At 39.6% G+C, this 13,468-nt stretch overlaps 1 protein-coding gene across 7 annotated transcripts in view; it reads right to left on the bottom strand.

Annotated features, from left to right (window-relative positions):
- Positions 1–415: 415 nt before the first annotated feature.
- The window catches only part of MYO5A (myosin VA), a 188,585-nt gene continuing 175,532 nt past the window's right edge, over positions 416–13,468 (bottom strand). For all 7 annotated transcript variants that reach the window (XM_042988826.1, XM_042988829.1, XM_042988830.1 and 4 more), the window contains 7 exons: positions 11,783–11,937; positions 9,725–9,814; positions 8,009–8,159; positions 5,811–6,093; positions 4,180–4,354; positions 2,740–2,820; positions 416–2,461 (listed from right to left, as the gene is read on the bottom strand). In XM_042988826.1, the coding sequence (XP_042844760.1) occupies positions 2,309–2,461; positions 2,740–2,820; positions 4,180–4,354; positions 5,811–6,093; positions 8,009–8,159; positions 9,725–9,814; positions 11,783–11,937 (1,088 nt within the window). In that variant the 3' untranslated portion in view covers positions 416–2,308. The remainder of the gene's footprint in view (positions 2,462–2,739; positions 2,821–4,179; positions 4,355–5,810; positions 6,094–8,008; positions 8,160–9,724; positions 9,815–11,782; positions 11,938–13,468) is intronic.

Raw genomic sequence — 13,468 nt, 5'->3', positions numbered from 1 at the left:
AGGTCTGAGGTGGACAGCCTGCTTCATCATGACATTTTTCTGGTGTTTCCCCTGTGCAATGAGTCAGTACTCTGGCACATTCAGTACTAACCAAGAGGTAAGAGTTCATTGTTCACTGAAAACCACATTGACAGCTGGGGAAAACTAAGAGAACCTGATTGGATCAATAGTGTTTTTGGCTGGTTTTGCAAATAAATAAATGTATCCAAACTGAATATGGCAGTACATGATTCAATAAAAATTACTAAAACTAATTCACTTTTTTTTTTTTTTCAACGTTTTTTATTTACTTTTGGGACAGAGAGAGAGCATGAACGGGGGAGGGGCAGAGAGAGAGGGAGACACAGAATCGGAAACAGGCTCCAGGCTCCGAGCCATCAGCCCAGAGCCTGACGCGGGGCTCGAACTCACAGAACGCGAGATCGTGACCTGGCTGAAGTCGGACGCTTAACCGACTGCGCCACCCAGGCGCCCCAAACTAATTCACTTTCTAAAAGCGTGTATGTAAATCATGTAAATTTAAGAAAGGTTATAGCTACACCAACTTGTGGTTTTACATTTTATTAATCCCCTAGAATTAACAGGCACCAAACAGTGATCTTTCAATTAGAGGGTGAACTCACTGAGTAACTGTATCTAGTTTCTCTAGGACCTAAGAGCCAAAAGGAGAGAATTTTAGATGTGGAAGGGTCCAACTCTCTTACTGTATAAATGAGGAATGTGAGGCCCAAATAAGTTAACAGACAGTATTTATCTTTTAATAACAATCTTTATCATTGATTTGAAACTGTTTGACTTCCATTAATATTGCACATGTATTGATAAGATGTCATTTTTCATAGACCATCTAACGGTTAAGTTATATAAATCTATGATTGTAATTCAGAACCAGAGTTTCTAATGAAAACTAAGGATTTGCTTTTGCACAACCTGAAAGATTTACTGTATAGGATGTCCAGGAAAAACTGAGAATATGTTTAATTAGAATTTCAGAATGAAACTTATAGGATCTGGCTCTTACTGAAACAAATCCTCTAAAATTCAGCAGTCTTCTTATATAAGTCTTAAAGTATTTCTAGTATGATGCTCTTTAAAGTATCTAGTGGTACTGAGAACATTTATAGAAGTTGCAAAGCCTAAAAAAATGGAATCATAGTATTTATTATATACCTTGTTTTGCATAATTTATAGGATAATCAAGGTTTCAAGACCCGAACCATGACTATGCTGATACTCTTCTCTAGATAGTGACTGAGATTAATTGTTAATAAATTAAGAAGAAAGAAAACCTGGCTGGGTTGAAAATATGCAGTGCAGGAATCTGATCTGGGAACTAAAAATAAGTCACTTCACAGAACACTGTACCCTGATGTGATATCCACCCAGGGAAAATTAATGAGCACATCAATGTAATACATTCTGAATAAATAACGACATCAACAATAGCCACTTTGTCTAATCCTATCCCTAAATGTCAAACATTTTGTCATATTACTACATGACTTCCCAGTGTCCGCTACTCGTGCAGGGGAATCTGTATATATTTGCACATAATCCAGTTAAAATGGTCTGATTGACTTGTAAACAGAGTTGATAAAAGAGAAGCTTACTGTTGTAGTGCCTAATAAGAATATCGCTTACATGTTAAAGTATACAGTATGTAGCAGCAATTTAAAATGCTCAGTAAACTACAGTACAAATGGACTTCTATGCTATATGGCAAACCAACATTCTCTTAATATCTTTATATCAGAGTGACACATATAAGGAAGTTACTTGACCAATTACTTTACATATTGCCAGTTTATTTCTTTGATCCAGTTTGACAATATCAACATAATTGATTCCTGAACTGATATGATATGTACTCAATGGCAATTTTTCTTTCAATTCTTCTGGTTCACACAGAGGAGGTTCTTTGTTGGTGCCTTCCTAACAACAGCTCATAGCTGGAATTTACATTTTTACCATACCATTAGGATGCAGTGCTAAGGATTTAAAATAAATGCTGGCAGCTGGAGACACTTTTTCCCCTTCTGTCTGCCATTTACCTGCATGTAACTCAGGATACCTAACTGATCAAGGGTGAGTGTTGCTATGAATTAAAGGTAACACAGTACAAAGAAGCCTATTTGTCTTTCCAAGGTGATGAAAGTATTTAGGGAGATTTCCAGTTAATAACCTCTTGTTTGAAAGATACTCAGTACTTTCTCTTTAGAGCATATTTTCAGTAGCTCACTGGAAATAATGGGTTCTTATTTCAGGCAAGAAATTTACTCTCACTGTTTGCCTTGACATCACATCACTTTCAGACCCGTGATATGAATCCCAGGCCCAGGCTGGCTGGAATTTGGATGGTTTCTAGTGCGAGGGAGGATGGGTTAAAAGGAAAGGTGACAGGAAAGATGTGTTTAGCATCCATGAGCAGCTGAGGAGAGTCTTTCCTGTCTCGTAAACGCATCTGAGATTTAAAAACAAAAAACAGAACATCAGTTCTTTGAATCTACAAATAATTTTTTCCCACCAAAAATCTACCAAAAAGTCTTCAACTGCTAAAGAATGTTTATATTTGTTTTAAAATCACTGCATTTTTTCTAATAATCTGTTACCAAAAGTTAATGCACTGTCAGAATGAGATAATACAATAACAAAACCACACTTTCCTTCAATAAACTGTAAATTTCCATTCAAAAGACTGTGTTGGTGAATCAAAGGAAAAGAAAGCCTGGGAGATCTTACCTGTATAGTACGAATAAATGATACAGAGACTCTTTCTTCAAACTCATTAACTGGAGTATACAAATTCAACACTTTGACAATCTGCGAGAAATGAAATGATCAAAGTTTTCAGCATATAACCAAATACACACTGGGTGCTGATAATCTGGGAAACTAAAAGGATCTGTGCATACAGTTTATAATTCTACTCAGGGCTGGATTGGGATGAGGGAAGAGGGAGCTAGTCTAAAGGGCACATTTGCCTTTACTATGTGAATTTTTAAAATAAGAATGTATTAATGTATTATCTGTACTTTTAAGAAGAAATATAAATCTGGAAAAACAATCAAACTATACAAAAGAACACAACATGAAAAGGAAAAGTGTCTCACTCAATCTTCCCAGTCTACCCAAATGGCAACTTTTAACAGTGTCCCTAGTTTTCATCTAGCTGCTTTCTATACATATTCTATGTATGGTTTGTGAAGATGTCTACGTTATGAGATGCGTAAAGAACATTAAGAAAGCCCAAGAGTCAGCATAGAAATAACTGGCAAAAGAAAAATGGGTAAGGTTTATGCCTATTTCTTGCCTCGTGCTGTTGCCACTGTCCTCAAATGTCCTTCTCACTTCCTTAAATTCAATACCCAGCTTAATGGAGCCTTCCTCGAACACAGTGACTGCCCCTCGGCACTTCCTTTAGACATCTTACTGTAGAACTTGCTAGAACCTCTTATAGTAGAATCAGTTAGGTACATCTGCCTTGTCTACTAAACTGGAAATTCTTTTTAGGCAAGGATTGTTTCTTATTTTTTGAAGCATCTCCCCCAGCAACAGGTATGGTGCCTCAAGATAGCTCAATTAGTCATTTATTGAAATAAAGGAATAAGAATAATCTGTCTTAAAATAGAGAAGTCTAAAATATCATTCAATTATCAAATAGTATGGAAAATTACTTTTTGGAATATAGGTTCCATAGAATGCAGAGACTGTACATCCCATGAGAGCAGGGACATTGTTTTGTTCTTGGTTGTATCTCAGTGCCTGGGACATTATGCAGAACACTATACACACTGAATAAATATTTACTGAGAGGCGCCTGGGTGGCTCAGTCAGTTAAGCATCAACTCTTGATTTTTGACTTAGGTCATGATCTCACAGTTCATGAGCCCTGCGTCGGGCTCTGTGCTGACAGTGTGAAGCCTGCTTGGGATTCTCTCTCTCTCTCCCTCAGAATAAATAAATAAACATTAAAAAATAAATAAATATTTATTAAATGTTGACTGTGGATGACTGAGTTGCTAGTAAAGTCTCCTTTAAGACCTGTATAGGTATATGTTTTCTCTGACACATATGAAGTCAGCTCAGAGACCAGAGCAATGGCTAGGAGACCTCCTCACTTCCCTGAGCAGCACCCGTGAGGAGTGCTACCTTACTGCACAGCAGGGCAAGGTGTTTTACCTGGGCAGTAGTTAAAGCACTGCACATGGAACAGATGGCTTCTGCGTCATCATCTGTCTTCTTTTTCACTTGCAAAAGCTGCGCAGCCTGAATGAGAGGTTCCAGGGTTTCTTTAGCCCCACTGTTCATCAGATTCTTGTCACGCAGCCACTCTTCCAGTTGACTGACATTGTACCTGTGCCAAAAAAAGAGAGAGGGAGAGAATGCAAATTCACCGAATGTTGTCATAAATGTCTTAATTTTTTATGTATGGCTTTGTCAGGAATTTCAGTTAAAATGACAGCCAGTATTTTTGTTCAATTTTCTTAAATCTTACCAGTGCTTAAAATTTTATTATAGCCATAAGGTTTATAATCATAATTATATAACAGTAAGTGACTAGAGAATATAATTAACTTCAATGGAAGGTAGAAATATAGCCATTACAGCAAAAGTTATGAAATATGACTTGCTGAAAGACAAAATAGAACACACAATATGGCTGTGTCCTTATTAAACAGCTGACCGGAAAACACTTTCTAGCTTCTCTTACAATTTCAGAGGGTAGAATCAATAACCTCTGCGTATCCATTCCTCTTTATTACAGGTTAAATTCCAAGTTAGTCAAGAAAAACAAGATCCTTCCACACAGACCTTGTGCTCCAGCTCTGTTTAGGGAAGAGCCTGGGTGATAGGGTAGTGGCCTGAGGAAGCTCAGGGATGGAAGGACAGCAGGGTAAGTGGGGGCCGCTGGAAGAGACGAAGACTCCAAATATGGAGAGAGACATGGAAACTGCACAGACGCCAAGGTTACAAGAGGTGGTCAACCAAGTGACAGTGGTTTTCATACTAAAATGCTAAAGGGACACATGAGCAGCACTGCACAATCAGGCAAATAGGAGACCGTATGTTATTACGATGGTGCTTTACGTGTATAAACAAAGCTTACAGAGAAATAAATCCTACTACTTGAGTGGGAGGCATTATCTTTCTAACATTAACTACAATGGCTGTGCGTCAGAATAGAAAATTTGAAAAGAATGCCAAGGTTTCCTGAGATTAACTTTTGTAAGAGAAATCCTTTTTTCCTCTCTTGGCAAATATTCTATTTTAAAATAAATGATTTGCAAAAAAAAAATCAATTCTATTATGAGTATGAGGTTATGTGGTGGGGTAGTTGGGCATAAAACTGAGTGCACATTTTCTTAAGAGATGAGGGGCGTATTTGAAGTTAGTAACAGATCTATTAGACATGTTCTTGTTACCATGGTACAAAAAGGTGTTTTGTCAAAATAACTTTCTAAGAGAAGTCAAGCATCAGAAATCTTCATTATAAAGAATTAGCTATTTTGTTATGTACAATTAAAACACATGCAAACAGCGAGGAAGCAGCTATCTCAACTGTAAGAATTTTGCATCTTCTCTCCATTCCCTCAAACAAATTAGCGTCACAGTGGAGCGGGGTTCCCAACTAGTGGTGGGTAGAGCCTACTGAAAGGCACAGTCAGGAGCGGTAATGAATGAAAGTGGAGAAGCCCAGCCAGCCAGGAGAAAGCAGCTCCATGTCTGGTCCTCCCGTGCTGCCCGGCTGGCGGTAGCAGACATCGGGTGCACTGACCTCAAACAAGCCATCAGCTTTGGTGTTCGCTCACCTGATCTGCATGCCTTTACTCCAGGAGCACATGTCCTTTCGCAGAAGGAGGTTGTTCAGGGTGATGGCCCCAACAATGTAGAACATCTGTTTGACCACCTGCTTGATCAGTTCAGGGTCCATGCCGTGCTGACACATGACTGAGTGGAAGGAGTTGAGCTGCCGGAGGATGGAGTCCAGTGTGTAGGTGCCCTCGTCAGCGATGCTGGAGGTTCGCTTTCTTAGCCCTGTGGGCTTCACCCCAGACACGCCCTGAATGGTTTCATGCTCCAGCATGCCAGAGACTGCGGGAGTAGTTCAAAGTGTTAGAAGAGAAGATGCGTGTTCCACGTGCATACACGCATGCTCACACATGCTCTCACACATTCAATTGAGGAAGATCATCTGAGTATCAAAACAGAGGGAGAAGCCTTCCCAAAAAGAGGGCTTCCAGATTTTAAACTTTAATGAAGGAATAATTCTTAAATGCGAAAATTTACCATGAAACTAAGAAATCATAATGGTGTATTTTCAAAAATAGGAAGCAGCAACCTTATAACAACACAAGTGTGTGATACCTTGGGAGGGTTTTTGAGAAAGATGTAGCAGTTAGGGAGAAGATAAGATATTCTCCAGGGATATCTGAACCCCACAGGCAAAGAAATTAAGTAGCAAGTACAAGAGGAGATTGGGCAGTGGTTGTGGAGAAGCCTTGAGAGGGGATGGTCGTGTGGGGCTGGAGAACTGGGCCATTCCTTGCCCTTAACTTTCCACAGTGGCAGAGAGGCTCTGGGGTTAGCCTCAGCCTCCCAGAACTCAGTTTTCTCGAATCTGGGGCACTGCTGCTCCCTCCACTGTGCCCTCACAGTGTTTGGCTTATGCCCCCTCGAGGATGGTTGTGGGATGACCACCGCTTGGACTGACAGCGCCTTGACAGCAGGGGCCATTCCCGATTCAGTTTTTACATCTCCTATTCATTTTACATCTCACAGTGCTAAACGTGGCTTCCACAACACCTGACAATGACACAAAACACTGGTGGTTATTATCACATCACTGGGAGATGGGGAAAGCAGTTTAAAGGGGGGCATCTTGGAGGTAAACTTCTTATTTAGCCAATAAAAATAGGCAAAAATAGAAGAAATATTGGCTGAAGTTGACCTCTGTGTCCGTGTCACCTCTTACATTGTAGCTGACCTAGGTCGCTTTGAACACAACCTTTAGGGGACAACTGAAGAACTGATGACTGAAGTTGTCCCATGAAGAAATCACTGCTATCTCCCATGGCTTCCTCAGCCTTTTTGGTTTCTAGTTGGTTAATTGTGGGCCTATGATGGAAGACAGAATACTAAAGGCAATGAAGAAGTTGTGGAAATGTGGAAAACACACAGGTAGGAAAAGAAAGTGTAGCTGGGAGTAGCCTTAAGAAGGTGTTGCTGATTTGCCTGAAGATAACTGAGTTTGATAACTTAAAACAAATTTAATTCAATGCATTCAAAACTAGCATCCTGCAATTTATATAGGCCTCCTAATTCCTATTTCATGAATGCTACCCATTCCGACGGAATAGAGGTAGTATAGTACATAAATACGCACTCAGAGTGAGCATACGCATACAAAAGAGAGGTATGTGGACTCACACACCTAGCTGAATACACATATATAGAAACACACACACGTGCACACCCCAGTCACTCATCCACTGAGAAAATGCTACTTTAAACCAAATTGCCTTTAACAATTCCGTAGGGGCCACAAGATGAACAACCCACCGTGGAGTGTCTGACACCTATTCTTGTTGCTGTGGTACCCCGCAGCCCTTTTACTGTAGCCTAATAGGCAAAGTGCAAACTCTCCCCAGCCTCCTTAGTCTTAGATGGGCCCTGAGGAGGCTCAGTGTAGCAGTGTCCTAGACCAGAGTTTAAAGTTTTAATTTTTGAAAACTGGACAAGGTATGAGGTATACTGATGGGTATATAGCATAACCCGGTCTTAAGGGAGAGGACTCACACAGTGGGGAGATTAACTAGATACTGCCATTTCGATCATATGGAAGCAGTGATTCTGATGTATCCCAGTTAGTCACGGCTGGGGTTCGGGATTCCTCAGCTAATTTCAGGACTGGGTCTTACTACTTTATGTTCTTTGTATGAAGAAACGAATGCCACTGGTGGGCACATGAGGTAGACAGACCTCGATGTCAGCAATGCTCTCGCCTTACCGATCATTGGCTGAAGGATGTTCTCTAACACCCGCACGAGCTGCTGGTAGATCTGAATGGCTAAGTCACTTAGCACCTGCCGGTACTCAGCCAGGTCAAAGTTGGTGAGGCAGTGTTCATTCTGGCGAGACGTGTTGTGTTTCATAAAGCCCTAGAGCCATAAAGCAGAGTTACTGACACCCGTGAAATAAAAGCTCTCTTCTAACTCCCTCGTTTGATCAGACATCTCCTGCTGTCTTTCCTCTGAAGAGTTTCCTGTCTGCTCTGCTCTTGAATGCCAGACAGTCATTCTGAAATGCTGGTGTTTGTTTCCATCATATTCCCCTTCCACTTCTTACTAGCTTTTGAATAGTATCTAAAGTTGGCAAGCTAGCATTCAGTGAAACAAGATGGGGGAACTTAGTTTAAAAAAAAAATTAATGAGTGTTTTCGCTTATGAAGCAGCAGGTTTACTGCCAAACAGTAAATTATCTAAAGCACTAATCTCTTAACTTCCTATTTATAAATATTGCACCTGAAGGGCATACATCATCTTAAACTAGACTGGCTTCTACAGAGATTGGTGAATAAATAAAAAATTTCCCTTCATTGTATTTCATTGTAACCATACATGATTTTCAATCCAAGCTTAGAATGGAATCTTTTGGTGGTATGAGCTAAAATGGGAAGCCAACTGTACAGGCAGGTACTTTTGTTAGATGTTGCCTGACAAAAGGCAATTGCCTGTTTGATGGCTTCTGCACATAATCAAGCATGTGCCTCCCTAAAACTACCTAACAACATGGTCAGAAGTGGGGACTGACAGGACAGTTAATGGCCCCTAGGGGGAATTCTAGTCTGTCTGTCCCACCTACTCAGGGAGCACGTCTTACTCATATTTATATTTTCCGTCATTTGCCGGGATAGTCCCCTGCCGCTAGCCTCTTGGTGCCCAGAAAATGCTACCGCTCAGCTTCTCTGGCTGCTCTCCCAGCACAAGGTGGAGGTATGGAGGGCAGTGGTTAGGGGCACAGGCTCTTGGAGGTGAGCAGACCTAGAATTCTAGCACTGCTCCTTATGGCTAAGAGAACCTGGGCAAAATGATGAACTTTATCGAACTTCAGTTTCCTCATCTGTAAAACTGGGTTATAATTCCTACCTCACAGAGATGTTGCAAGAATTAAATAACATAGAGTAAGTACTATCTGATATATACTGAGCAGACCTTAATAAAGAGTAATTATTAACAGATTACAGTATTGAAATATTAGTTTTGAAGTCTAGTAAACACCTGATGAACATATCACTACAAATAAAAGCAAAACAGGTTTTGGGACCAGTCTAGAGAGACATGCCTTAGCTTGATTACCTTTCATGCATTTGGAAAGCCCAAATTGATGAATTTCTTTAAATAGTTCTATATTTCTCATATCAGTGCTTGAAAAGCCCACTTCCACATGCTGACAAGAGGTTTCACTGCTGGTAACAATTCATCGACAAATGCTCATTTTATTTCTGCTATGCTTCATCAAAATACAAACTCTCAGAGGGAAGAAACTATGTCACTGTCTAAATCACTGTTTCATAAACAATGAACATCAAACAAAGCTACAGGCTTCCAAGCCACCTCTGAACTCAGGTTTCTAAATTAATGGCTAAACGTTTTGTGCTTTTCAATTTTTCCCTAAAAAGTTCACAAAGTATATCACACTGGTGTTTTAATGAAGGTTTTCTCACCTCTTCTCCACTGTACTGCTTCAAACAGTGCAAAAATCGGCATGTGTTAGAGAGCCAGAAGGAGACGGTTTCAAAATCATCACCTCTTTTCTGAAAGAGAGAAAAAGGCTAAATTCACTTTTCCTTAGGGAAATAACAACCTGAAGGAAACTGAACAGATACCAGAAGGCCTCAGTTAAATTATAAAGAATTACAAAAATAAATCACATTGCAAAGTCTTACATCATTGCTAGAAAATTTCAACCGAGTTTGTTGGTTGGTTGTTACTTTGCTTGGCATCTAGTTTCTTGCCATTAGAAAAGGATGCCCAGTCACTCAGTTGATGTCAGTTCAATGGTCCCTTTCAGCAGAAAAAAATTCATCAAGCCACAGCTTACCCCAACTCACTTCCTTCAGGATTACTAAGGGGATCAGAGAGGACTAAAAGCATAAAAGGGAATCACAGACTATGAAACGCTGAAAGCCGGATTAGGTTACAAATCAGGTCAACAGTAAGATACAATTCCTGAGCAGAGAATCAGAAACGGGATGAAGGAAGTCCTGTGCAGAAAAGGAGACAGGGGAAGCTGAATAGCTCTTCATCAGGACTGGGGCACATGTCAAACAACCAGTTGCTAAATCAAAACAGGGACTCAAGACAAATACACTTCAATTCAAAACTGGGATGTGAGACAAGCTCACATCAATTTTAAACTGTATCGAAAGGGTGTTATATTCTAGTACCCATCCTTTTCAATTTTTAAACAATTTGATATAATAATTAGTTAAATTAGAGAAATGTCTTCTTGCAATTAAGATGAGAGGGAGAAAACGCTTTGGTTTTGTGGTCTTTGCAGGAGCTGACTTACAAATTAGTAAAACTTGTAGGCTAAGTGCAATATAGCATCGATACACCAAAAATGAAATGAGTTATATCAGAAGACATTCATCAATTTTTAAATGTTAAATCTTCAGAAACCCCATGTTTTAGTAACCACCATAAAACTAACTGCATAGCATATCTGCACAGCAGGGATGGAGAACCAGCATTTGTCAAAGGTTCACTAGCAGGGGCTGCAGGGAGGGTGTGTTCAAAGGGGACAGAACTTCAGTTGTGGGGGTATGAAAAAGTTCTGGAGGTGGACAGTGATAGGGTTGGCACAACAATGTGAATATGCTAACGGCACAGAACTAAGCACTGAAAAATGGTTATGCGGTAAATTTTATGTTATACATATTTTACCACAATTTAAAAAATAGTGCATTAAAGACATTTTAGATTTGAAAGCATCCACTGGGCATGTTAACTACCTACTTATCTCCATCCTAAAAGTTCTCATCTAACTTCAGTTAGATAATCAGAAAGCAAAGTGCTTGGAGAACATTTTCTTAGCTCCTCATAGAAACACGTGAGGTAAAGCTAAGTATAATGTTCATTGTTTTTCTAGAGAGGCAAGAGGAGTATTATGCAAGGTGACTCAGTGACTACTGAGTTATGTAGGGCTTTCTGCTCTATTACATAATTCTGCTGCCGTTTCCAAATCTTTCCTCTCTGTTAGTATCTATGTGTTGCTTCTCACATGGAACCAGGCATTTCAGGTAACAAGGAAAATTATGGGGTGAGTTGGAGAATAAGAGGAAGAAAAGATGGAAGAAAAATTATAATGTTTTATCAGACATCTTTTTATATGAATGAAACATATGGTATTGAACTTATTTAATACCTTTCTAACTAGAGCAACATACTTCCTAGATATATGGATCACACTAAGTATTTTTAATTTACTTTTAAGACCTCAAAGCAGACTATTTCCATTTATGGAGAAACTTAATTTACTCTGCACTTAGGTACAATTATATCAAATTAATTTTGATTACTGTTCAACCTGAGCCCTGTGTAAAAGAAGGCATACAGACGTGTTGCAAGAAAGAATGCTTCCTATAGTGGAAGTTATCAGTGAAGACTGCAAAGTGTCATATCTGGCAACTTAGCTCCAGCTTAAGGAAGGAAAAGTAACTTGGGGCAGATTCTGTCATCATTAAGATTAATTATGAGAATTTTGTTGAACATGAACTGACCTTTAATACTTTTTTGATGCTGTTAATTGTTGATGTTAGCAATGACCTTACTTTCTGATCATCATTCAGGTAGTCAGCATGTCGAACACACATAAACAGGATATACGCTGGTAACCCTGGAATCAAATTGACTGCCACACCACGTGGCTTCAGTTCTGAAAGGAAATGAGGAAAAATAATCTTATATAACACTGAAAGTCTTCATGAGGAATGTTTTGTAAGATACAAAAGCACGGTTCTTGTGAAAGAATTCAATCATTCAGGGCTAAGAGGTCACACTAAAAAAAGAAGCATTTTAATAGCTCATTAAGTAGAGAAATTTTGAGTCTTAGTTGGGACATATGAATCTTAGTTGTCTATATAATGACAACTCCCAAGTTTATATCTCTTGCCCTGACTTTTCCCTTGAATTCCCTTGAATTCCCTGCCTTCTTAACACCTCTGCTCAGGCACATCGAACTGAGTGCATTCCAAACCAAACCACTAGATCCCTTTGGAACCTGCTCTCCCAGGAGCTGTCCCCTTCTCAGTTAAATGGCAGTTCCAGACTTCTGGTTTCCCAAATCATGAGCTTAGTCAGCATTTTTGACTCATTGTTTTCTCACACCACACATCTAATCCAGTAATAAGTCCTATTGGCTCTACCTAGAAAACCCATTCAGAATCCAATTACTTACTCTACTGGCCATCCTAGAATAGACTATGCTCTTCTCCTGGACTGTAGTGGTGGCTTCCAGACTAGTTTTCCTGATTCATCCGCTGCTCCCTAATAGTACATTTTTCACACAACAACCAGAGTGACTCTATACAAAGATGTAGGTCAGATCCTGAAAATCTTCCAAGTTACTTCTCATCCATTTATAAAATAAAAAATCTTCATTATGGTCAGTGTGATCTGGCCCTGTTCCCTTCCCCAGCTCACAATGAATCTCCTTGTTGTTGGTTGAATATGCCAGGCATGCTACCACTCCAGGGACTATGTATTTACTATTTTCTGCCTGGAATGTTCTTTCCTCAGATATCAGGATGATTTGCCTCCTTACCTCCTTTGATCTCTGTTCAAAGATCACCTTATTGAAGACAACTTTCTGGACAGTCTTATATAAACTAATACATTTGCCTTTACTCTTTATCCTTTTCCCTATTATATGTCTAGTTTTTCTCTGTTCCCCACCATCCCCCAATGTAAGATCTATGAGAATAGGGACTTTATTTTCGTTCAGTATCCAGTACCTAGAAAATACTTAGCATGTGGTAGGAGCTCACTAAATGTTATTGAACTGATGAATCTTTGTTAACTCTATGCTTAAAAACCAGTGGCTTCTTAACATTTTTGCTAAATAAAGATCATGCTGAAACTTAAGTGCCTCTGCACCTATATATAGTACTCACGCCATGAACCCTGGGAACATTAAATCAAGTATAATTGCCAATCACATTACTGTCACCCCACACCTGCAGGGAGGAATGCTATGCAAAAGCTGAGAAGAGAGGTTTTTTCCCTTTTCCAGTTCACAACTTTCAGGCTGTGTGCACTCCCTACTCACTTCCCACTGTCCCCTAAATTAGTCTTCTTGCAGAGCCAGGGGGCTTACACACAATCTTCACCCTATGCTGCTCTGAAATGCTTCCTTCATGTCCATTTCATTTGTGCAGTCCTCTCCTTCCATTGCTGGGATCTTTTCC

This window comes from Panthera tigris, chromosome B3, assembly GCF_018350195.1.
Source record: "Panthera tigris isolate Pti1 chromosome B3, P.tigris_Pti1_mat1.1, whole genome shotgun sequence".
NCBI classification, from domain to species: domain Eukaryota; kingdom Metazoa; phylum Chordata; class Mammalia; order Carnivora; family Felidae; genus Panthera; species Panthera tigris.
The sequence above is the reverse complement of the archived record's forward strand: the minus strand, read 5'-3'. Positions and strand labels throughout refer to the sequence as shown.